Consider the following 26743-nt stretch of genomic DNA (forward strand, 5'->3'; position numbering starts at 1 on the left):
GCCAGCACCTCCTTGCGCTTAGGCCTAGACTCCCGCACTGGAGCAGGCTGTTGGAGGACAAAGTAGACTCCCTTGAGAGAAGTAGGGAGGCTGGCAGGTGCCGGTGTGATTTTAGTCATTCTCTTGGAAAACAGTGCTGCTGATTTTCTTGTAGGATAGGTCTTCCTCCCTTACACCCTCTTTGCTCCAGTCCTGTTGAACTACTCAAGGACGCGAGGGATTTTGTCTCCTTTCTTTGCACATGCTGTTCCCTCTTTCCAGACTTTTCTCTTTTTATTTAACCTTGTCTGATGAACTCCTGTGCATCCTTCAAGACTCAGCCAAAGTAACTATTCCTCTGTGACTGCATTCCTAACCTCTCCACCCCTTCTTCAGGTCACCAATATACCTTATACTATTCTGGTATTACATTTATCATGCTACATTGCAGATTTAACATGTGTGTTTCTTCCAGTAGATTGTGAATTCCCCGAAGGTAGCCCTCAAATCCAGCACAGTGCCCATCATTCATGCATGCATTAGTTTCTTCATTCAACAAATATTTCTTGAGCATCTAGTGATATCTGAGTATCCACTGTCAGGCTCTGTGTAGGTACTAAAGAAAAAGCAGTGAATAGGAAACACAGACTCTATGGTGGAAGACAGACAGTAAACAAATAACTATTTGTCAGGTGGTATAAAATAAAGCTGGGTAGCAGAACGTTGAGGGTGGGAACATTTTAGAAGGTTGGAGTAGGCATCTGTTTCAGTCCATTTGGGCTGCTGTAATAAATTGCCATAGGTTATGTGGCTTATAAATAGCAGTGATTTGTTTTTCATAGTTATGGAGACTGGGATGTCCAAGATCATTGTGCCCACAGAGTCAGTGTCTGGTGAGGGCCCACTTTCTCGAAAGCTGTCTTTTCACTGTAACCTCACATGGTAGAACAGGCAAAGGAGCTCTCTGGGCTGCTTTTATAAGGGCACTATTCTCATTCATGAGGGCTCTGAATTAGGGGTTAGGATTTCAATATGAATTTTGAATTTTAAGGGGACACAATCATTTAGCCTATAGCAGCTTCCCCGAGGAGGTAGCATGTGACACAGTTTGCAGAAAGAATGAATAAATTCCGAGAGGGATGAATGGGAAACACTGTGGTGAGATATAAAAACAGTACTGTCATGTGCTCATTGCAGAATACACAATGACCACGCCTTTTCCTTTCTTTATTTTATTTTTTATTAAAGTTTATTTACTTTGAGAGAGAGAGAGAGAAGGAGAGAGAGAGAGGCAGAGAGAGGGAGAGAGAGAGAGAATCCCAGGCAGGCTCCACACCATCAGCGCAGAGCCCAACCTGGGGCTCAAACTCAAGAACCATGAAATTGTGACCTGAGCCGAAGGTGGATGCTTAACTGGGCCACCCAGGTGTCCCACCTTTGCCTTTTTTTTTTTTTAAGCGATTTATCTTCTGAAAAATTATGGCCAATATACTACTTATCAGGTTACATAAAACTATTTTCTAAATTTCTGGATAAGAGTCTGCAAAGAGAAATGTCATCTTTCCATCAAAAAATTCATGTGATTTTAGGTCATGGGCATCTGATGAGAAGCTCATATGTCTAAGTGCTGGCAGGTCTTCGTGTTTATTAGGGTCTATGTTATTTATTTATTTATTTACTTATTTATTTATTTATTTATTATGAAATTTATTGTCAAATTGGTTTCCATACAACACCCAGTGCTCATCCCAACAGGTGCCCTCCTCAATGCCCATCACCCACTTTCCCCTCCCTCCTACCCCCCATCAGCCTTCAGTTTATTCTCAGTTTTTAAGAGTCACTTGTGGTTTGCCTCCTTCCCTCTCTGTAACTTTTTTTTTTTCCTCTTCCCCTCCCCCATGGTCTTCTGTTAAGTTTCTTAGGATCCACATAAGAGTGAAAACATATGGTATCTGTCTTTCTCCGTATGACTTATTTCACTTAGCATAACACTTTCCAGTTCCATCCACGTTGCTACAAAAGGCCATATTTCATTCTTTCTCATTGCCAAGTAGTATTCCATTGTATATATAAACCACAACTTCTTTATCCATTCATCAGTTGATGGACATTTAGGCTGTTTCCATAATTTGGCTATTGTTGAAAGTGCTTCCATAAACATTGGGGTAAAAGTGCCCCTTTGCATCAGCACTCCTGTATCCCTTGGGTAAATTCCTAGCAGTGCTATTTCTGGGTCATAGGGTAGATCTATTTTTAATTTTTTGAGAAACCTCTACACTGTTTTCCAGAGTGGCTGCACAAGTTTGCATTCCCACCAACAGTGCAAGAGGGTTCCCATTTCTCCACATCCTCTCCAGCATCTATAGTCTCCTGATTTGTTCATTTTAGCCACTCTGACTGGCATGAGGTGATATCTCAGTGTGGTTTTGATTTGTAGTTCCCTGATGAGGAGTGATGTTGAGCATCTTTTCATGTGCCTGTTGGCCATCTGGATGTCTTCTTTAGAGAAGTGTCTATTCTAGGGTCTATGTAATTTAGTGAATTATCTTTAGGTCTAGATGAAAACCAGGCCAAACTCAGTATTTCTAAATACTTACAGCTTAGGACAGTACACTTTTGTTTTTGTTTTTGTTTTTAAGTATGTAGCCATAGGTAGAGGTTTGATGATAGTCATAGGAAGAGGTTTAAAAGGTAGCTTTGCTCAAGTGCACCTTGTATCAAAGTTCCGTTCATTGGTTTTTATTTGAATGCCTTACTTTTTTGCATGTTAGTGGATCATGGACATGGCACCATTTTGAGAACTTCATATGACTAATGAAATGGGTCATTCCACTTCAGAGTAAAGTTTATTGAAGTAATTTTTCTGTGTAGGGACAACTTTTAGAATACAAGTGAGACTCATCTGTATATATGTAATGGTTTTCCTGAGCTGACCAAATACATTAAGATTTATTTAAAATTTTTTTTTAAGTTCCAAACTTTCTAGTTAGAACTACAGAGATGAAGTTTTATTGTCATTATTACCATTTTATTTTATTTGTACATGGAACATTAATATTACACATCTCTGCAGATGTCAGTGCTTGAAATAATAAGGAATAAGAGCCTGGATAAATATAAAAGTGTGAAATTAAAAAATTTATGACATCTTACAAACCTCTGGCATATGTCTAGGTTTCTTCATTTAAATACTTCTTATAGGGGTGCCTGGGTGGCTCAATTGGTTAAGCGTCTGACTTCAGCTCAGGTCATGATCTCATGGTTTGTGAGTTTGAGCCCCGCATTGGACTCTGTGCTGACATCTCAGAGCCTGGAGGCTGCTTCAGATTCTGTGTCTCCCTCTCTCTCTGCCCCTCCCCTGCTTGCACTCTGTCTCTCTGAAAAATAAATAAGCATTAAAAAGAAGTTAAAAAACCCCACTTACAGGTTTCTTGTTGGAGCACTAAAGATTTTAATTGAGTGTTCATTAATTGAGTGTTCATCCTCTATCAAAGGCTAAAGAATAGATGATTAACTGTATTCCATATCACAGAACATTATCTGGGTATTTTACTATTAAATTAGCTAGCAAAGATAATGTAACAACTCCACCATTAGAATAGTATCTCAAAGTGACAAAAACTGTTAAAATTTTCAGTTTCTGTTAGATCCAGTTCAGTTATAAATATTATCAGCTGAAAATACTGAAGTCTGGTCATGAAATTGTGTTAACTGTTGATATTAAAAATTATTTTAAGTGTTTATTTATTTAGAGAGAGGCAGAATGTGAGAAGGGGAGGGGCAGAGAGAGAGGGAGACACAGAACCCAAAGCAGGTTCCAGGTTTTGAGCTGTCAGCACAGAGCCCCATGCAGGGGTTTGAATTCATGAACACTGAGATTATGACCTGAGTTGAAGTCGGATGCTTAAACAGGTGAGCCACCCAGGCACCCTAATGTTGATATTTTCTGAAACAAGACCCAGAAGCTTTGGGTCACTTGGTCTATTGCAGCTGGTGTTGCTGTGAGCACTGTCCTATGAGCTGCTAACTTGTTAGAATCAGTAAGCTTTGGATGTGACCCATGGAGCTCTGGGAAGGCTGCAGTGACTTTGGACTTGTCCCTCTTTATGGGGAAGTGAGATCATAAGTTTCCTCATCAGCCTCTCTTTCTTTCATCTTAGACATGTTTACATGAGAAATTCAGCTTAACCCTGAACTTCCTCAGCTATATACTGCTTCTAGGCTGGAAGTTTAATTCATTTATTTTAAAGAGCTCTTCACCTGTCTGTAAGCAGGAAAAAGCCATTTGTCCATACTTTTCACTTTTTGGGGGGGGGGTATAATTAGAAGTAGCAGAACGCAGAGGCCCGTGCTTCTTGACAATGAGACCAACAAGACAAATATGCTAGAATGTTTAGAGAAAATTGAAAATAGAGACCTAAGTGAAATCCCAGGGGGTGGTGGGTATTGTGTCCAAATTATCAAAGCCCATGGTGATATGAGGATGTTAGCTGGTGTGTATACATAGTAATTTGTATTGACAAATACATGTGGTTGTTTTTGTAATAAAATTTATAAAATTTGTAAACGTATAGAAAATAATAAGCCATTTCACATTACAAATTCAATCTAAGCCCTATGCTCCTTTTTCATACCCCATTATCTTTCCTCCCCCTCTGTGGGTAACCACCAGCTTCAGTCAACTTAGTGTTTATTGTTCCCAGGCATATGGACATATTTTACCATATATGTGTGTATCCAAAAATAACATGGTAATAATGCATGAATTGTGTGTACATATATCAATTAGTATAACCTATGGAATGTCAGCATAAAGCAACTTTACTTTTGTCTCCAATATTATTTTTGTGCCTTTACATTGATTTGTTGGGTAAAGTTCTTCCCCTGCCCATGGATGAAAACTGAGGAAGGTCCATGATTACTCTTGTCACTTTTGGTTGAAAAAAAAAATCCCATGATCATTATAAGTCACAAAACACAATCCCAATTCAGTAATTAAAATGTCTAGGGGACACCTGGGTGGCTCAGTCGGTTGACGTCTGACTCGGTTTCGGTCAGGTTGTGGGATCGAGCCCCATGTCGGGCTCTGCACCGAGTGTGGAGCCTGCTTAAGATTCTTTTTCTCTCTCCCTCTGCCCCTCCTCCCCATCTTAAAAAAAAAAAAAAAAGTCCAGTTTGTTACTATCAGAACCCCCTCTGGAGAATAGTGCCCTGTTTGGGGCTTAGCATTGACCTCTGTTTGCCATTCGGGCACTCAGCAGTGGCAGTACCCAGATCAGTCACAATGAGAGGAAGTCTGTGTTGTTGAGTCATAGGTAACTTCCACCTGTGCCGCCATGATTAGTTTACATGGTCCCATGGTCCCATGGGGCTGGGAAGAGGCTGACTGCCACCAAAGGACTCTCCACTTCCACAGTGAGAACCTCTTTGCGGTGGATGCTATATATAGTGGGCATTTACATGGCATATGGATTTCTTCACACTCTGAGACCTTTCCTAGAGGTTCTTCCAGAGTGTTCCTCTACTCACCAGCCTTCTACTTTTGTCTTCCTACATCCCCAAGCAGCTGGCCAAGTAGCCACCCCCACAAACCAGTGAACCATGCTTAGATTTCCTGCTCATTCATTCCTCTCATTGGAAGCCAAGAGAGCCTGGCTGATGCAGTCCACAGGGATCAGTTTTCTAGAACATAAAGGAGCACAAGGAGGAGAAAGAATCTAGAGGGGCAAAAGGAGACTATCCAGCCCACCACACATGCTTGAGTCTGCATCTGGGTCTCTATTCTGTTCCATTGTTCTGTGAGTTTATGCTTGTAACAGTGCCCCATGCTAAGTACTGCAACTTAATAGATGTTGCTAGTTGTAGGGCATGTCTCACATTTTCTAGAACCAGCATGTCAAGTCCCATAAAAAAATCGTATTAGAACTTTGCCAGGCAAATAATTCTTTAAGTTCTTAATAAGCCTATCTTTGGAATGAATTGATTAGGCTAAATTTGTCCCTAAGTGCTCCCTCTAGTCCCAGAGGCATTTTTCCTTTCTGTCTTTAACTGTTCCATATAGTTAATATGCAGCTGCATTGTTATCCTAACACCACACATTTCCTTGATAAATAGAAAGATTGTGGTGAGTTCCAAGTCTACATAGAACTTGGGAATAGAAATCAGTGTATACAAGCAACTTTTTCTCCCTCCTCAGAGTTTTCTCACAGAATCTCTATCAAGGATGATATTTTTAATATGTAGCTCTTGCCGGCAGGGTTTGGTGAAGTTTCTGTCAATATGGTTTCTGTTGGGAATTCTGGTTACTTAAAAGGTGATTTCTCCTATCCTGATGTAGTCCCTCCATATCATTAGACATTAAGTGAAGATCTTTTTCTGCAGTATTAAAAATGCCCACAACATGCTGTTAGGCCTTTCCTAATGGTTTAACTGAAGCATCACTCATTTTAAAAGTAGACAGCAACATCTATAATCATGTTGCTTTTTCAAGCACATAATCCTAAGAAATTAGGAATTAGACTAAAACATTTGTACATTGTATGAGATATTATGCAAATGTGCACACCAATCCTTTAATTGGAAAGAAAAGGTCACATCTGTTACATCTGTTTTTGAGTCCTTATATATCACAGAATCTAAGCCTCTATGGTTATGTTGTTTGACATTTGGCTGTTCTCAGAAGACTAATTGCCAAAACATTTTGAATACAAATTATGATGTTCATTTCCTAGCAATAAATGGCTCTGTGAAAATATGGGGTAAGAACATATATACATGGACGGAAACATTAAGATCAAGAGCAGATCTGGCAACCAATGGACTAATTTTTTAGCTCCCCCCTGCCCACCTTCTTTTTTAAAAAAGAACTCTTTGTAATTGAAACAAAAAAATTCTTCAAACACAGGTGATTTACGATTCTGAAGATTAAAGATTTCACTACCAAAGCAAAAAGTGGCAGTACAAAGTTAAATAAGTTTTTATAAGGTCAGTAAATACTTCTATTGCTCAGATGCTACTTTAAAAAATCAGAAAATTCTGCTGGCATAAATTCATTTTAACTTGACAGTGACTCTTAACCAAAAATCATTGGTTGTGCCTGATTTATAAAATTATTTCTTTTTGCACAGTAGAGGCTTTTTTTTTTTTTTTTAAAGCAGACATTCAATTCCTACAGGGCTTCCTGGTTGTAAGTAGAATTTCATAGAACTTCACATCTGCACCATTTGAGATATATGGGAAGAACTTAGGATACAATACAGAAGAGCTATAACCTTTATTAATAATTCTGTGTTTACTCATTTTGAAGCTAACGATCCTAGAACTTAGGTGGTTAAAGAACCTACCTTTTGGCATTTATAATTCACAGCCCATGTTTGCTACCCTGTACACATTTCCAAGTTTTGAGTACTGTGGGGTACTGTTGTAAAACCACTTACTACAGCTTTGGTGGGAGGAAGAATAAAATCCCTCACACCTTACACATTTGCAGATTAAAGTTGGTTTCTGTGTAACGCTTATATTTATTGTTTATCCTCCAACCAAACACAGATGAGGACGAGGATCACTTATTGGCAACGTCAATGATACACAGAATAATAAAAAGGACAAAGTAGGAGTTGGTGGCTTATTCATTATTTACATACCAATGTACTTCAGATTTTTTTGAATGTAATTCCTTTCCTTTCCCTGGGAATTCTTATCTACAGGACACTGGAATCCTCAAGAGTAGTTATCTCTATGCAAGTCTACTCTAGTGGAGTTTAAACCGCAGAGATCTTTCCAGTCTTAGAACTTTACAAGGGGAGTATACAAATCACTATATTATCAAGTCAAACACCTTACTAATCAAGATGTAGTGAAGTAACTCTGCTAATGACCAGTCAGCCTATATCTTACTTACTTAACAAACCTGTTAAATAGATTTAACACCCTGCATGATGATGCGTGGTTAGGGATAGATCCAAGGGTAGGTAGAAACCACTTCTGCCCTCATGGAGTCTGAAGGGTTAGGGTGGGGCAGGGAAGAGCAGTGTATAAATGAAATCTAGCACCAACACTCTGACCTCCCTTATATGGACTTAAAACAACAAAACAGGAAACAAAGCATGTTACTCTTGACAAACTATGACTTTAGGCTAGGAGCCAGGGCCAAGTGGAATACAGAAGGAACTTAATTCAGGTCTAATGACCTCCTTTCTGAATACTGGCCACCTGAGTACTATTTACTATTTATTAGTGTAATTGGGAAGCTGAAAATCTTATAAAGAAAAATAATTTCACAAAAATCAGAATATGGACTATATAAGCAGTTATTCTCTACAAATGCACTTCATTTTAAAAACAGTCATCAGATGATCCAAGATAGCTAACAATAACTGATTTTTTCCTAATGAAACATCCTAATCTTTAAATTTTTTAAATGTTTAATTTTGAGAGAGAGAGAGAGAGAGAGAGAGAGAGAGAGAGAGAGAGAGATACAGAATCCGAAGAAGGCTCCAGGCTCTGAGCTGTCAGCACAGGGCCCAACGTGGGGCTTGAACCCATGAACTGTGAGATCATGACCTGAGCCGAAGTTGGACGCTCAATCGACTGAGCCACCCAGGCACCCCAAACATCCTAATCTTTTATTTCCTTAATCGAATACATTTTTTACTATTAGGGACTATTTCTTGGTGTTTATATTTAGCTGAAATATCTGCCTCTTATGAGATAAAGCATATAAACTGAAAAGTGTGATGAATGCAAGGTGTTTAAAAATCGTCTACACAGATTCTACAAGTATTATCTATCTGCCAAATTTAATACTGTATCACTTTACCAGATCACAACAAATACGACACAGAGACAATTTGTTTAAGAAAAGTTTTACTAATGTGTTATTATTTCAGCAAAGTTATTGCAACAGGTTTAAAAGGCAGAGAGATACACTATCACAGGCTATAAAGTAACAAAGGAATTTTATACAATTAAAATATTACACAGACCGATGGGATTTACTGAATAACAGATCCATAAAAGAAACTAAATCTGAAAGATTAAATCCAGTATTAGCACCTACAGTATCTCTGAAAGTAAAACTTTTAACTGTTTCATTCTTTCCTAATATATTTCTTAACTTTCTTGCAAATACAGTGCTCTCAAAACCCCGAAGATGAATGAAGGGCATAAGAAACCCTGACACTAAGAACATACAGCCAGAAGAACTATAAACACGAACTCGGACTTGAGAGTTTTAGTTGGAAATCACTGAACTTACTGTACTTGAACCAATCCTAAGATTTCTGTGCACTGAATACTGTATATGAGGAAAAGTCTATGAATCATAAGGTTTGCCAGTAGGGACAGTTAAAAATTAGCAATATACGGTATTATTCCTATCAAATTTTTTTCTCATAAGTTATATTTATAACAAAACTATAATTAAAATATTTATTATACTTGCTTATTACACATTCAGGGACACAGCAGGGACATTTATGTGTTTGATGGTTTAGCATCCACTTTATTGTGCTTACTTATTTTTGTAAGGAACACACAACACATACTACATCTTCCCAACATTCAAGGTAATGCAATAACAAAATTCTCCAAAGAAAAATAACTGGAAATTGCATTAAATACTGTTTTAATTAGGAATAACTGTTATAATAGAACAAGTAACATTATACATTGTTTTTCCAATGAGCTTCCGTTGGAGAAACTGAACAGCAGAAATAGATCTTTAAGATTTTGGCCATGGCAAAACTGGTAGGTCTATGAGATCTGGGAGATGCGTTAGCAAAACCACAGACACGGCCTACCTTTCACCAAAATCCCGGAGAAAAGCATTTTCTGAATTTGGGGGAAATAAGACTGAACACTGGCTAAGATGGGACTCACTGAAGTCTCAAGCCACCTGGGAAGCTGGACCCAGGAATGAGAGAACCACTGTCCTGGTGGCAGGTAAGAAATGAATTTTGTGTTGGGCTGACCAACGGCTCATTTTATTAATGGCTTTGAATAAAAAAAGTGAAATGCTTCATTATGTTTTCTCAGAAACTAATCAAGAGATTACAGAGTCCTACACAATTTGGAGACACAAAGTGGATGCTGAGTGACCAGAGGTCACTCCAGGTGTGGAATTTTAGAAAGTTAGTCCTTGGAGTAAATGGCACCGTGGCTCTGGCAGCAGATACAAAGGAATGATGCTCTGGAGAGGAGGTAGGGGACACTCTGTGATCGGCCAGTGGATAGATGAGGGTCCCAGCTGGAGGAGGGATCTGTAGTTAGGAAAAGGAGGAGTTTTAGAAAGGGATGCTAAAAATAACCTCTAAAACAAGTCTCTCACACCAACTGATCAGAGGTCCTAATAAGTGCGCTACGGTCTATCTAACAGAATACTTGGATCTGTACTAATTGACTAAGCAAGTACATAGCCCAGCAGTCCAGAAATGCAAGCCCTGTATATTTCTTATTCTTTTTTTTAAGAAGGATGATTCTTTTTATTTATTTTGAGAGAGAGAGAGAGAGAGAAAACAAATGAACACGAATGGGGCAGAAAGTGAGGGAAAAAGAGAATCCCAAGCAGGCTCTGCACTGTTAGCATGGAGCCTGACATGGGGCTTGAACTCATGAACTGTGAGATCATGACCTGAGCTGAAACCAAGAGGCAGAAGCCTAATCAATTGAGTCACTCAGGCACCCCAAGCCCTCTATATTTCAATCTCTGACCAATCACGCCATAAAATATAGTACAGCACAGGGTGAAGTAGCAAATCTGGGGCCAGGCTGCCTCAACTGCTGCCTACTAGTTTTTAGCTTTAGATAAGTAACTTAAGTTCTCTGTGCCTGAGTTTCCTCATCTGAAAAAACTGGGATAATACTACTACTTTGTAGTGTTGTTGTGATGATTAAAATTAAGCATTTAGAATAGTGCAGGCACATAATAAACACCAACAAAAGTTAGCTATTTTTATCATCACTAATTTATTGTGACAGAATGATACATTCCAATTTTTTAAATAAAGAAGATAATCCAAAGAGAAAACACCATCAATCTTTAATAAAGATATTTTAAGTGTTTTTTTAATAAAGGCCATCTCCATGATTTGTGTATTTTTTTGTTGTTGTTGTTAAAATCATTAGCTCTCATATAATGCTTCAACCTGCAGAAAACTTAGAGACTTAAGAAAAATGGCAGAATCGAATTAATTATTCTTACAGTTTCTCCCCCTCCTCCAAGACCTCAGCCCATGCTAGATCCTGGCCCGAGGAACACACAGCTCTAAAAACCAAATTGAACAAAAATATTTGCATTCATGAAACTATCCAGAAGTTCCTAAAGTAAATCTTTCCCATTTCAAAATTTCACAGTTGCCTAACTATTGATAGATTAGTCTCTGGTGTGTAATTGCTCAAAACCCCACACCACCTCAGAAAGACATTATATTTAGCAATAATAGCTGCAAAACGAGTCATGACAAATGGGTTGTGCCAAGTCAACACAGCTGCAATTGATAAAATAAACTTATTCCAATGGCACATAACAAAAACCACACTTTAAGGTTCCCGGTTGCTCAACTGAGAAATGCCAGTTTGGAAATTGTACACGAGAAAGTGTATGAACAAGTAACACTAAGTGTTCCCAAACAAGCCCTTTTTAAAAGAAATGAAACACATGGCAGAGGATGTCATTATTTAGATTTTCGGCTTTCAAAGTCAAAGAATTCAGGTGACAATTTCACTAGTGCTAAAAGGCGGCAGCCTTGGAATGCTGGTTGGTTTATAGGGTTTGATAAATTGTGCAGGGGCAGACAAAATGTATTTTTAAAGAAAGTCTTGAAAAAGAAAAGGGGAAGATAAACAATAATCTGATGAACTCTTCCCTTTCCCCATGTTTCTGCTGCTGCAAGTACTTATACGAAGTATGGTGTAAAAACTGGTTTTCCGGTCAATCAGGCTTGGGTTCATATCCCAAAATGTGTTAAACTGAATGATTTTGAGAACACCATATAATAATCTGTTTGTACCTTGGTTTGCTCATCTGTGAAATGGAGAAAATACTTTGCAGAATTCTTATAAGAATGAGAAATACCATTTGTATAATACCTGGCACAGAGCAGGTGCTCTCAAAGTGGCAGTTATTATTGTTGTTGCCCTGGAAGGAAGAGTATGTCTGCTTTGGTAGCATCTGTTTCTGTGCTGTGAGTTAGTGACACATACCTGCAAACGGCCAATCAGGAAAGTACGGTAGCAGAGCACTGCAGAAAGTGTGCGTGACTGAAATCAGCAGAAACCATGAGGTATGATTTTCTGTTACTTAGAAGGCTATGCTCATGTACTATGGCTTCCACGTGATTTGCTTACAGACTCCCATCAGTATTAACTAATGTATTTCTCACTTATTCAGAGTCATTATATGGATATAGAAGAACATAAATATTCTAAACAAAAGAATTACATTTATGGTTCTACCCACTAGGGGTATGGTTTCTTCTACAGGACAATGAAGCCACTTAAATAAATGAAATATTCAGAATCTCCCCCTCCACTCTGAAATGTTTCTTTGGTTATTAAAGCCATTCATCATATGGGCAGGGCAATCACTGAAATGATTTTTATATGCAAAATCCAACTATTTGAATGTCTAGGATTGCCTTGAAATACTACAAGAACCCCCCCCCCAAAAAAAAAAAACAAAACATGCCCTAAAACAAAGTAAGAAAACCAGTCTGAAAATACTACAGGGGGAAAAAAATCAGGATTAAATTCTAGATCACCAAACGGAATTTGGGCTAAATACATGTTTTAAATATAAAGCCAATATAGGGACTATGCCATAATCTAAAGATTTATTTACCATGCAGGAAAGAAAATTCACGCATGCTATAAATGATAAAAACTGCATATACGTCATATAATTTTATTTTTACCTTTAATTCGATGGTTTATCTCCCACTGCTCATGCCTCTGTCTTCATAAATGGTGATTTCAATCTAAACAGCATGGCTGTTAAGAAAACACACTGTAGAATGGAACATATAAAAGGGGACCATGGCAAGATGGTGTGTGTGATCTGTGCAGACTTTGCTGTCAATTCGCTTTGCTCATTTTTAAATTATTAAGGATTTCTCCTACCCAAGTTAAACATGATGCTTTCTCCATCTTGCCAAAAACTTCAAGAAATGTAACTGCCTGCAGTACTCCACATGTCCTCCCTCTCAAACACTGATTATTTATTTTTTGAAGAAAAAAAAAATTCTGGAAAAAGATGCTATAGTGTAGAAGCTAGAGGGTTCTTGGCTGAGAACTGAAGGAGGTAATGAATTCAGGGGTTCAAAATGCCCTGAAATTATTTGCTAACTTTTTCCTGGGAGAGGGTTCATGACCTCTAAAAGTTTAAGAACCACTGCTGTGGAAGATAATAAAACTGCTGAAATTATTATCAGCTGGAAGGCCTGGGATTATCTGACCTAGGTTTTTAAAAAAATTTATTTTACTCATTACTCCAGTTATCAAGTTAAATTAGTTTTCTTGCAATTTTATTTACCAAATTCACTTAGTGAGTTTCAAAGCTTACTGCCTCTAAAAATATGCACAGTATGTCAAAGGTAATGAAATGATACATCTGGCAGCTGTAACTGATTTCAACTAGTCAGATGAACCCCCATGGAACTGCAATTCATTTGGATGACAAGTCTCACCACACATTATGAGTTTATGCATTTCAAAGAGGCTATAGGTTCAGAGTTTCTGCAGCTGAAATGCATTACTCATACCACCCCCATTATTACTACAAGATGCCCTCAGAACCACCAAGAAAGACGGTAACCAGAATATTAAACAATCCAGAGACCTGCACAATTGCAAAGGAAGGAGACTTGCTTTAAGAAAAATGTTGGAGACAAGAGGCTTATGGTAGGTATGCAATTCACACAGAAGATTCCTAGGGCAAATAAATACATGAGAAAGGAGTTAAATTCTCTCCAGGTGATGCCCAAGAGTACCGTCAAAATTTTCTTTTTATAGATATTTAGACCTTATGATCTGGACTAAAAAGATACAACTCGAAGTCCTCTCTCAATGGGATCTGTCAGGAGGAGGCCTTGGGGAGCATATATCTTCTCATTCTGCTCTTGAATGTATTTGGACACTTTCTTCAGAACCTGACAGAAAAGAAACACCACAGCTTTTTATGTCATCATCAGATTTTACCTTAAGTAGCAGCTGGATCTCCAAATACTCAGGCAGTGGAATTAGTTTTCAAAACCAGAAATAGATATTCATATGGAGGGATACAGCTCTGAGTATGTGGCACACACATGTTGTACACAACATTCAGCACAGTTTGATGGACTCGGCGAGTCACAAGTTATCTTCAATACGGTGAAGTGCAAATGCACACAAAAGCATGAGTGCCGGCCCCTCCTCCCTGCCCCCTGTCATCTCAATCCTGGATACAGAGAAATAAGTGGATGCTCACATACACAAAAGTTAGTTGTACTTTTCCCTTTCCCACTCATAAGGTGTTGTCAGTGTGATACCTTCTAATACCAAGAGTAGTTCTTGGCCTTCCGTCCCCTTTAACACTGAAGAACTGCTGTTTCTCTTGTTTGTATGTTTTCATCAATTGTAAGTAATGATACAAAGTTGGCCCATAACAAAAGATAGAAGATAGCCCAGTTAGTTTAAAACGGAAAAGTTTATTTCCTTTGTAAAGCACGTGACTGTCAGTGGCTATGGAGTTTCTGATGACAAGTGTCTTCCATCATTTCCGTGTCTGCATATAGTGCTACTCTGTAGTTTGCTCTTGTGTCCTCGATGGGAACTTCAATTTATAAGTTTAGCATTAAGGTTGTAAAAGTCAAAGCAAATGCAGACAAAAACCAGATAGGATACAAAGGAACTTCTGGAAATTGCCAAATCTCCAGCTTTAATAAGGGCAATTTTGAGACCGATAAGCTAGGGGAAAATAAATCTTAAAAGTTATATACAAAATCAAAGAGTTACATGTTTTATTTCAGATTCAAAGTCATCATAATAACCCTTTTTTGGCTCTAATGTTCAAAAAGGCTTTGATCCACTTCTTTAATTACTATATATTTTCTTAAATTCATACTACCAGAATACAATGAAGTCACAGATAAGCGCAATCACAACATAAAGGGGAAAAAGAACTGTATGAAAATAGTTGGAAATTAAGAAACAATTTAAGAGTGGGTCTACAATGCACCAGGGCAAACTAACAAAATTAGGATGTTACAATTTAGGTACTTTTGTATAAATTGATTTAGAATTTTAAACACTAGGTAGTCTGTATAGTGGATTTTCTTACTGAAGGAAAGTGAAATTTAAATAAATTCATTCAAGTTACATCTTTGGGAATACTACAATCTCATGTTCTAAAAGAGCATGATATCATTAAAAGAGCAGTCTGCAGGGTTAAGTAGTGAATTAAGAATACCACCACTTCTGGGGCAGCTGGGTGGCTCAGTCGGTTAAGTGTCTGACTTCGGTTCAGGTCATGATCTTGCAGTTTGTGGGTTCGAGCCCTGCATCTGGCTCTGTGCTGACAACTCAGAGCCTGAAGCCTGCTTCACATTCTGTCTCCCTCGCTCTCTGCCCCTCCACAACTCATGCTCTCTCTCAAAAAATAAACATTAAAAGAAAAAACTTAAAAAATACCACTTTTAAAGAATTTTTTTTTTTTTAACCTAATTACCTGAAGTAATACAAATATCATTCTATTTTCAACTCACAAAGAACCTGAGTAATGCTTGGTCTTTATGGGCAAAAAAAAATCTTCGGTACATTTTATCAGTTTATCAATCATGCTAAAATAACAAATGTAAGGAAGTAGCCCATAAAGGTGCCCAAGTCAGGACGCTCAATCTTCTGTCCAATTTCTTTCCCAGCTTATCTGACAGAACTGGAAATTGGAGAGTCGGTGTACCCTCACTCCAGTACCTTTACACTAGGGGGTGGCAGTCAGAAAAGCGTCTGCATGGCTGGTTGCAAAGAAAGGATTCCTTCAGAACAGCTTTCCTCCCTCACTCCTTGGGCACAGGTTACGGGCAAAGAAATAGCATGCCTTTATTTGATTCAAGCATTAACTTTGATGTGCAAAGTTTTTACTTAAACTTTAATAACATTCATGTGCACTTAGGTATCAGTTCAGAAACAAAACAATGTCTTCTTTTTGCATAAGCTCCAAATCCTCTTAATATTGCTCTGGGGAAGGCAGGACTGTCTTAGTCTCTTCAGCAACAAGAAAGCTTTAACATGAGTAAACTCACACTGCATCCCAGGCAGGACAAATCAGCATGCTCACTCCTAGGAAACTTTATGTTGACGTTTTGCTCACAGTTTATTATTTTTGGTAAATCAATGTCAAAACAAACAAGAATATTGGACAAAATTATCTGTTATCCTCAAACCCTCAACAAAACCTCAATCTGTGTAATATTTACAAAGCTGAAGACAATCCAACCTCAGCAAAGACTATTTATTATTCTCCTTGAGAATATTAAACTGGAGAAAGCCTCAAGAAGAAATACAGACCTTTAAGAAAAACTATCCTAAGTGCGGCTAAGCAAGAACAACAGGATCTTAGTATTTTCAGAAAATATCTAAGTTCCTTCTAATTTGTTCCTTTTACAGATTACAGCACATAAGCAGAAAGGATGTTATGAACCAGGCAGACAGCTACTGCGAGAAGCTTCTACAAGCCCATTTGTTCCCCAATTATAATGGCCAGCAACAATAGAGAAATAACACTGAAGTCTTTATCTTCATTTTAAATCAATAAATAGCACATTACAGGGGAAAAAAAGCATGATTGTTCTAGTAAGTTTTAAAAGGCTTATTTACAATTTCAAAAAATTTAACCCACATGACAAAGCGTAAGTACTATTATATTAGGCTTTCTGTTTGTAGGTTAAAAATTTTAGTCTTTAAAACAATACAGACTAAATGACTCAAGCCTGTTCTTTCATAAAGTAGAAAATAATAGCACAGAAATTCCTAAGGGACAAACTGGAGGGAGGGAGAAGGCAGCTGTTCTTACACTTTTATCATTTTATCAAAACTACAAATATACATTTAAAATTTTTCTTTTGAAAGTATAAATACATTATATCTTAATTAGGACCATTCCAGCTGTTCACTTTGCGTGATCTAGTTATTCATTGTCCAGTAAAATCACCTACTTAAAACATGTAGCCACACCTTAAATTTTGGTTTCTTGACTAATTTTATTTGGTCTTTACTTGCTTTATAAAACCCCGTAAAAAGAAACTTTGGTTAGACATATAAAGTAGTGCCTTCTATATTGCCTATGAACCCAAGTGAAAACATATATTAGGATCAATTTCCACTTTATTTCTGATACTGAGAACTGCCTTTCAAGACTAGTAATTGAAGGGATATATATATATATTTTAATTTTAATTAATTTTTAGTAGGCTCTGCACCCAATGTGGGACTTGAACTCACAACTCTGAGATCAAGAGTTGCATCCTCTACCAACTGAGCCAGGCAGGTGCCCCCAGTCAAAGGGATTTTAATTAAAAGCTACCAAATGTTTTAGCAGCTAAATAAGCCAGCAGCTGCTAAAAAAGATTACTCATATTTGAAAAAAAATTGTATGAGTTCACAAATACCTGATTAAAACATGTATGTGTGTATATATGTAAACACTTAAGTTAGTGTATGTGTATATATATATATATATATACACTAAATTCTCACTTATTTTAAAATTTTATTTTTATAATCTCTATTTTTATTTTATTTTAGAGATAGAGAGCACATGCACACACTTGTGCAAGGGAGAGGGCCACAGGAAGAGAGGGAGAGAGAGAAAGAGAGAGAGAGAATGAGAGAATCTTAAGCCGACTCCACGTTCAGTGCAGAGCTCAACATGGGGCTCGATCCCACAACCCTAGGATCATGTTCTGAGCCAAAATCCAGAGTCAGATGCTCAACCAACTGAGTCACCCAGGTACCCCTTAAAGATTTTATTTTTAAGTAATCTTCACACCCAACGTGGAGCTCGAACTCGCAGCCCCAAGATCAAGAGTCGTTTGCTCTACTGACTGATCCAGCCAGGTGCCCCTTATATTTATCTTAAGAAAACACTATTTATTATTAAGCATCTACCATATGTAAGGAAATACATTAATTCTAATACCCATTTTAAAGTTGAAAGAATTCAGATTAATTTGTCCATGACCTTTAATTAGTGAATGAGTTGGCTGGAACCCAATTACCCATTTCTTTTTACAACTGATATTAGAAGGAGGTTTCTGTATCTATTTCAGTAAATGCACATGGATAAATAAAAGCTAACTGAAATTGTATCAACAAATGTGAAATGTAGTGAAATGACAACTCTACCAGGCTTGAACAAAATACTCTCTCTGGAGGATGTAATTCTACTTTAAATTGGCAATATTACATACTTCTTTAAATGACCATCCCCGGATGACCTAGTTTCTATCCATATGAATTCAGCCTTACCCTCCCCTCCTACATCCAGCTTCTCATTCAATCTTGGTTCTACTATCAACATATTCCTTGAATTTGTTCACTTCCTTCTATCTCTACTGCTCTGTTCCCTGTCCAAGCTATCGTCATCTCTTGTCTGGATTTCTATGGAGCATTGTACCTGGTTTCCCTACTTCCACTTTTGTATCTTTTTTTCCCTCCAGAGCAAAGAAATTGCTTTAAAATGAAAATCTGATCATATCACTCTCCCGCTTAAGACCTTGAAATAGCTTCCCCCCTGCACTGAAAATAAAGTCTGAATATCTTTCCATGGACTACACACTCCTACATGACACAGCTCCTTCCTTACCTCTCCAAATTCACCTACAGCCCCTCTCTTCCACACTGGCCTTCTTAACAATTCCCAGGACCCATCATGCTCTTTGGGCCTTTTTATTTACCATCTCTCTGCCTGAATGGTCTGGACGATTTGTAGCCTTCACTTAGCAGCTTAAATGTTACCATTTCAGTGGCCTTTTCTGACCACACAATCTAAATTAGGTCTCTCCTATTATTTTCTATCATGGGAAAGTTTGTTTTTTTCAAGACGTTTATTGCCATTAATAATTTAGTTGGTTTTGTTTCCTTAACATCAGTTGTTACCACTAAATTATAAATACTACAAGGTCAGTAACGATGTTTGTCCTATTCCATTATATCCCCTGTGCATTGTTTAGCACATAGTAGGCTTTCGATAAATATTTATCAAATGAATGAAACCCTTGTCCCTTCACTCAGCAAGTGTACTATTAAAGAGAAGCTGCTAAGACAAAACACAGACTGAAAGCTGATACTGATCCTTTACAACTTCTGATTTTGAATATTAAACAGGAATGAAAGTTGGCTGGTTCTCTGTATAATATGGAGAAAAATATAACAACTAATTTAGTTATTTAGATATACCCTTTTTAGTAAAACTAACACAATTCACGTCAGGATGCTAATGAATATGGCAGCATCTCCAGCCAGTAACTCACAAAAATAATTTAGCTGCAACTCTCTGCTCTCTACTACACAGAGTGCAAGACAACCACGGGGACAGTTCTGTTGTGTGGGGTATAGTACAGATACCTGTATAGCATTTCAGTTGCTAAACATGCTCAAAATTAAATGATGTATTAGGGGTTTACTCTGATTGACTTAAATTCATTTAATACATATTCAGTGAGCACCTAATGCACCCAGGGCATGGTGTTATGCATGAAGAGGGACACAAAACAGTTAAGGCACTGTCCTTGACCTCAAGAAAAATACATACTTAAAGGGCAAATAAGAAAGCAAACTGCTACATTCAAAAGTCCAGAGAGGTAACTGCCAGGAAAAGAGACATAAATAAAATGCGGGGATACATAGGTCAGAAAGATACTAATTAGAAGAGTAAGGAAAGGTTACAGGACAGAGGCACCTAAGGGTTTGGTGAGACTTGAACACAGGGAGAGTGGCACTATAGGTGGAGGAAAACCTAGGAGGGTATGCTTGGTGCCCAGCGAGGAAGCGGGTTTGGCCAAAAGATACAGTGAGAAAGGGGCGGGAGAAAGCTGGAAAGGGAGGCCTGAGGTCAGTTGGAGAAAGGGTTTGAGCTTTACTCACTGGCAGTGAATGGGAAGCCAGGAGAGGCCTCCGAATTTATAGGAGTGCTAGAGGAAGTAATACAGTGTCCATGAAGGCAGCAACAGATGGTTTGGACAAGTGAAAGAATGGAAGAAATGAAACTCATCACACTATTTCGACAGTCTAAGAGGTAATAAGGGCGTACATTAGAGCATTGGCAGAAGAAATCATGAAAAGTTAATGAATGGGAAAATGGCAGATATTTCAGTCTTTGACAACTGATAAATTTTTCCCTCTTCTTCATCCCCCACACCTAAAGATGGTACTGAAAAAGGAAGGGTGTTATTAAACAAAATGGGGAGGCGTGAGGTTTGCCTTTTGGACATCTACATTGAGAAGCTGGCACCTCCAGGTCTAGCAGGCAGTTGGAAAGAAAAGAGAAGAACTCAAGCTGGAGGATAAGACTGAAGACAGAGACTTGGGGAAAAAAGTAAAAGGATTCTCAAAAAGCTAGATAGAATGAGAATACAGATCTTCTACAATCTTAAGTGTAAGTCAATTTGAACATTGGTATGTCAACTCTATGTTAACAGATGAATTTTGACTGGTTTCTGAAGACTCAGGAATCTACTATGTGCTCTCTACACAGGAGCAATGACAGAATTTGAATTATTATTATAAATGCCCTTGAAATTTTATGGCAACTGTTATAAACATGGATATATCAATTCACCTTTTTTATGATTTTAAGAGATTTTGTGAAAACAAAGGTTGGCTCACCTTCTCATAATGAGTTTCCATGCATAAGAAGATGGTGTAGGCTGTTAGGCAAGCCAAACAGCCTTCAAGATATGATTGGCCCCCAAGCTTCTCTGCTTCTGCATAAAGGTTATTTAGAGTTCGAACTGTTTCTTCAAACTGCTGCCTATCAATCTGTATGGAAAAAAGAATTTAAAGTAAGTTTTGGAAAAAAGAATTTAAAGTAAGTGTTGGAAAAAAGATCAGCCACTCACTAATGCTGGCTATCACTAATTGATTCTGCTGTTCTGTCAACATTCTTATCTAATAGTTGGCAAACCTCCTGGATGATTAAATCAGGACCTATGTTACTGAAACTGCTTAGTTTTTTTTTTTTTTTTTTTTTTTTTAAATCTTATCCCTCTTATGGACACTGGATATCTTCAAGGCTCAGGATGGTGTCTCTTTATTCTCTATACTGAGTTTCAAGTAACTTAATAAAATTATACAATCCTTCCATTTTCCATTCACTTATATTCACATTTACTGAGCACCTATCATCAGATGTTAGGACAGGCCTTTGAGGAAGATGAACAAGACACTCAGTCCTCCAGGAGTTGACAAGTCATATAAGCAGAACAGGTATGTAAACATAAAGACATAATAAATTGATAAAGTACTACAGTGGGCACATATATAAAGTATGCAGGAGCACAAAAGGAAGGAGAAGTTCTCTTTATCTGGAAAGGACAGGTAATCTTTTTATTGTTTTAAAGTTTTTTTTTTAATCTAAATTCCAGTTAGTTAACATACAACGTAATATTAGTTTCCGGTGTACAACATAGTGATTCAACACTTCCATACATCACTTGGTGCTCATCACAAGTGCACTCCTTACTCTCTATCACCTGTAAGTTGGTTTGCCTCTCTCTCTCAGAGCAGGTAATCTTAAATTGAGTCCCTAAGCACTGGAATTTACTAAAAGCTCACACTGAACAAGGCAAAATCTCAAACTATCACACAATTCTTCACACCAAGTCATTCCTGTTACCCTTCTATTCAGTGACACCATTATCTCACATTGACCCTAATACTACCATTGTCTTCCATTTTCACTCTAATCATCTGCTTTCACTTTCTTCTGCTAACAGTACTTTCACATCTCAGTGCTCTACCCTAGGATTTTCATCCCATTAGTAGAGTATTTCATGCCACACTATCATTCTTGACAACAAAGGACAACTTATCTGTCCTTACTATAGGGCCCCTCTCACACAAACTCCCTTATTCCTGAAACGAGTAGAGTAACTCCTTACATATGAATTCTCTCCTTTATGAAGTCTATACATATAGACTCAGAAAAAAGTCAAAGGACTTCAATATACAGTTTGAGACAAAACAGTCCCACGAACATAATTTTTTAAAATGTAAAACAATTTATGGTCATCATCCTTAAGCTATTAAAACCCTTTAGGTTAGAGGCAGTTGTGATCATTGTTTTGTTCTGAGCGTGGAAAAACTGTGAGGATGTGGTGAGCCAACGGCATGAAAAACTTTAATGTGAACTTTAAAATGGTGGTGGCTCTCCTGCTTTTTCAATAGGAACTACTTTTAATTTCCTAGAATATTAAGAGTTTCTGAAAAGGGCTGGATGGGCAGAGATGGTGTGGGAAGCCGCCACTTGAAGAACGGTCATTTGGAGAATTGACGTCAGAGTTCTCATTCCCTGAAAATGAATTCTATTCACTCTGCAAATAAATATTTGTAACAAATTGTTATCTTTACCCAATTATGCCTAAAATAACACCTTCAGTTTGTCACACAGCAAATCCACAAAAGTCTAAATAATTTCAAACACTCACAATTGATTTACTTAAATGTTATGATCTGATAAGGAAGGTTCCATGAATTATTTACATTTCTTTGGCTTTGTGATTCAAAACCATGGGCTCCAACCCAGAAACATCTTCTTTCAGATCAGAATTACTGATCATACTAGAAACAAGAATTCTTAAAAAAGCTATTCCAAGACAGTAATGATTTATAGGATGGAAACAAATCATAGATCATTAAAGAAAAACAAACCAACCAACCCACCAACATGAAGGACTTTTTTAAAAGGTTAAAAAAGAAATTTAAAAAGTCAGGAATTTCTTTGAAAGATTACTAAAAAAGGAAAGGGGAAAAAAGGTAAACAGCATGGTAGACAGCAGCAAGAGCAAAGGACCTAACATATGAGGGTTCAACAGAACAAATGTGGGCATTTTTCTTTCATTCCCTTCACTATGAAAAATACCTTTCAGTATTCTCTCTTGGGTACCTGAAGACTGATACAGATGCTATGACAAAATTGGGAGATTTGTGAAGTGGGAGCCCAACATAAATTTGGACTAATAAACATTGAAAATCAAAACGGAAATAGGAATCAGACTCATTTTCCCAGAAATTTTGTTTCTTGTTGAATGTGGTAGAAAGCATGGGGCTGAAGCTTAAAGTGATCACAAGTCAAAGGTAATTTCTATGAACCAGATGCAGACACATATTTTAAAGGTATGTAGGGGTACAAATGCTTCAATTATAGTTGACTCATTTCTCTCCTACCCAGACCCAGGGTGTCTAGATGTCTGTATTTTGGCTAAAGTTAGACTAAGGCTTTCTTTAAGAATTGTCCTGGCAACAAAGTACTTAAGCATCAAAGTATTACATTCTAACAGGCAACGAAAAAAGTAAACTTGTTAACAGGCAGAACGTGCCCTCACTCTCAGATTAAAGGGTACAAATGCCTCTCTGTGTGTGTGTGTGTGTGTGTGTGTGTGTGTGTGTGTGTTGCTTTAAAGTAATACAAAACATTGTATATTAGTTTCTTCCTCTATTAAATTGCCAAGTGTGATGTTCTCACAAAAGGAAAATCAGCCCCAGTGGCAGAGCAATCAGTACAATTTCTAGGGTAAGGAGTAGAGAAACAAAGACAAACCTTCCAATTTTCCATCAAACAAAGCAAGGAAAATTTAAACCTGTAATTTAAATTTGATTTCAACACATTAAAAGGAAAATCAAAAGCTCTCCCAAGCAGTTTAAAGCATAAACTAGTGTTTTAACCCAAACATTTAAAAAGAAAAAAAGAAGAAAAATCCCTCAAAGACACAATTGAACAGCACCAAATAACACTCTGTATAGTACTCAGAGTCATAAGCAGTTCTGGTCTATAATCTGAAGTCAAAGAAGTAAAAAGGCCTCCAGAATTTAGAAACATCAATTTTCTATAAAAATCAGTGGAGTACTGTGACTACATTGTGTTTCTGTATTCAGACTATAAAATAAAGGCTCTACCACACAGAGTGGAAGGCTAATGTGTTTCTGCATACATATATTTGGCTTAGTTATGAGTTAGAAGTTTGACTTTAAAACCTTTAAACAAAGAAATCTTGTAACATCCAAGTAAGTGTATAGTTTACACTATGATTTGAAAGTACATAAATAGTGTACATCAGACTTTCCATAAGAGGCTTGCAAATAAAACATTTGATCCATTTCATACAAACCCTAACACAGAAAACATGTATGTTAACTGTGATGTTAAATTATTTAAAGAAAAAAAAAAAAAAAACAAACATTTGGTAGCTCTAGACAGCAGGCATCGTGCTCAATTTCTACCTCTTCAAACCACAGTGGAAATGTCCAGCCAGTGTCAAGCTGAATTAACTCATAACATTGCAATGATAAACTGTAGCATTTATGTGGCATTTCACAGACAAACTAATATGAAATCTTCTTTAAAAGGCATATCTGATCTGGGGCACCTGGATGGCTCAGTCTTATTAAGCGTCCTACTGCGGCTCAGGTCATACCTCGCAGTTTGTGGGATTCAAGCCCCGTGTGGGGCTCTGTGCGGACAGCTCAGAGCCTGGAAGCCGGCTTCCCACTCTGTGTCTCCCTCTCTCTCTCTGCCCCTCCCCTGCTCATGCTCTGTTTCTCTCTCTCTCTCTCTCTCTCAAAAATAAATAAACATTCAAAAAAAAAAAAAAAGAAAGAAAGAAAAGAAAAGCATATCTGATCTTTCATTTGCATTTAAAGAAACATACTTGGGTCACTAACTTGACCACAGTGTTGAAGGACACTATAATTGATATACATTGATTTCCCAAACTTGGCAATCAGGTAGAACAACCTACCTTGTTACAAGCTGATTTTAAAGGACTGCTACACATTTCTCTAGCACAGAATCATCTACACCCACTTATCCCATGACCAGTATTTCTTACTCCCACACCCACAGCACACCTCATCACCTCAGTCGCTCACTTCCCAATCATGGAGAAAAGAGCACAAAACTCTGCTCCCATCTTACCAGAAACTGATCTCTGAAAAGTAAACTGAATGTAAGGTAACATGGCTCAAGACCAAAAGATCTTTCTTTGGGTAGGTGAGCACATGCGGGCCCAAGAAAACACACAGTCACATATGCTCACTTCATTGTACTTTTAAAATAAAATTCACTGATTTTTTCCCCCTAACTCTTAAGAAAGAGGAAACAGTGCTTTCTTCCATTTCTGTGTGCAGAGTTGTCTAAGGGACCTATATCCTGAGGACAGTTTCAATATGCAAGCATCAAAACGCAGGTGGCTCCCAGTGATCTTAACTGGGAACAACAAGTTGAAGGCCTTGTTCGGAGATATTTCCCTGTCCAGGCCAATCTACTGTTCTAGGTTTTTCAGGTTCCAAGAAAGCCTGTCTGTAACTGTCTGGCACAGCATTTAATAAACCCTTTCTGCTGAGCAGTGCGACCAGCACAATGGCCACAAACGCCAGTCACAAGAATGATGATGATTACTCTTGCGTGGCGAAGTAGGAGGTCATAGTTTACAACATGCTGAGTTAGGTGGCTTGGAACCTCAGGAATTAGTTCCTCATCACTGTTGTCAATAACCCGGGTGGAGGTGTGGAGACGGCCGGCTAAGAAGACAGCTGGCTGGGTACAGATTCCCGGCACTCGGCACCACCGAGTTCTATAAGGCCATCACACTCAGGGGCCTGGCTTTATTCGTCCTCCTCCAAACACCGCATCTTGCTTAGTGGCTCTCCTTTGACCAAGGCACCTCCTTTGCCTGCCCCTCCTCAGAACCGCGAGGCAGGCATCAAACGGGTCTGGTGTCGGCCCATACTCCCTCCCGTCCCTGAAGAGTCCCCCTCCCTCGCCCCAGAGCAGGTGTGGGGAGCCAGTCTGCGTACCCGGTTCTCCAGCTCCGCGGGGAACTTGGTCTGGAACTGGCAGCGTGTGCCACTGCTGTAGTCTCGCTGAATGAATACCTTCCCGGACACCGGCGCCTGCTGCGGCCTCATGGCGAGGACAGGACGGGCGCGCTGCGGGTTCGGGGAGACACCAACCACGGGTCAGATCCCCGGCCTGGACCAAAGACAGCCCCCCACCCCCCCCTCCCACCGGCCAAAGCAGCCCAAGGCCTCTTCCGCCCCACTCCCCTTCACCCATGCTGTCACCGCGGGCCTTTAGCTACAGCCCCGGCCCAGGCCCCGCGCCCCCCACAGCCCGGTTCGGCCCGGGAAACACGAACCCGCCTCCTCTGCCCTCCAGCTGCAGTCGCACCGCCTACGCCGTCACTTACGTCTTGCCGCAAAAGACCTCTTTCCCCGCCCCTCAGCTCGGCGTCCTGCCTCGAGGCGAGGACCCACCCTCTCCTCGGCCGTAAAGCGACTCTGGTGAGGCTGCGCGCTGCGGGGTGGAGGCGCGCTCAGCGGGCGGGGCCCAGGCTGACTCCGCCTCCCGCCCCTCCCGGAGGAGTCAATAAGGAAGGAAAAGCCTGGGCGGGGCGGGGAAGGGGAGAACTTTGGAGCGCGGTGTCTTGCCGACGGTTGCTGAGGTCTAAAACTCGGGATTTTCCACGTTGTGTCATTTCCTTGTCACATTGTGTCATTTCCCTATTCATCGTCCAGG

General features: G+C 38.8%; 1 protein-coding gene across 4 annotated transcripts; it reads right to left on the reverse strand.

Annotated features, from left to right (window-relative positions):
* Positions 1-8827: 8827 nt before the first annotated feature.
* GOLGA7 (golgin A7) lies at positions 8828-26507 on the reverse strand. Of its 4 annotated transcripts, none has more exons than XM_058720581.1 (6): positions 26364-26495; positions 26023-26154; positions 20836-20988; positions 14022-14123; positions 12891-12958; positions 8828-10238 (listed from the first exon to the last, which is right to left on the reverse strand). In XM_058720581.1, the coding sequence occupies exons 2-5, from the start codon at positions 26131-26133 to the stop codon at positions 12920-12922; spliced, it is 405 nt and encodes a 134-aa protein (XP_058576564.1). In that variant the 5' UTR covers positions 26134-26154; positions 26364-26495; the 3' UTR covers positions 8828-10238; positions 12891-12919. The 4 variants fall into 4 exon arrangements, with proteins under 4 accessions (XP_058576564.1, XP_058576563.1, XP_058576562.1 ...); XM_058720580.1 differs by having other exon boundaries at positions 12891-12953; positions 26364-26494; XM_058720579.1 differs by lacking the exons at positions 12891-12958; positions 14022-14123 and having other exon boundaries at positions 26415-26507.
* Between the last annotated feature and the right edge of the window lie 236 nt (positions 26508-26743).

Source organism: Neofelis nebulosa, chromosome 3 (genome assembly GCF_028018385.1).
Source record: "Neofelis nebulosa isolate mNeoNeb1 chromosome 3, mNeoNeb1.pri, whole genome shotgun sequence".
Taxonomy (NCBI): Eukaryota; Metazoa; Chordata; class Mammalia; order Carnivora; family Felidae; genus Neofelis; species Neofelis nebulosa.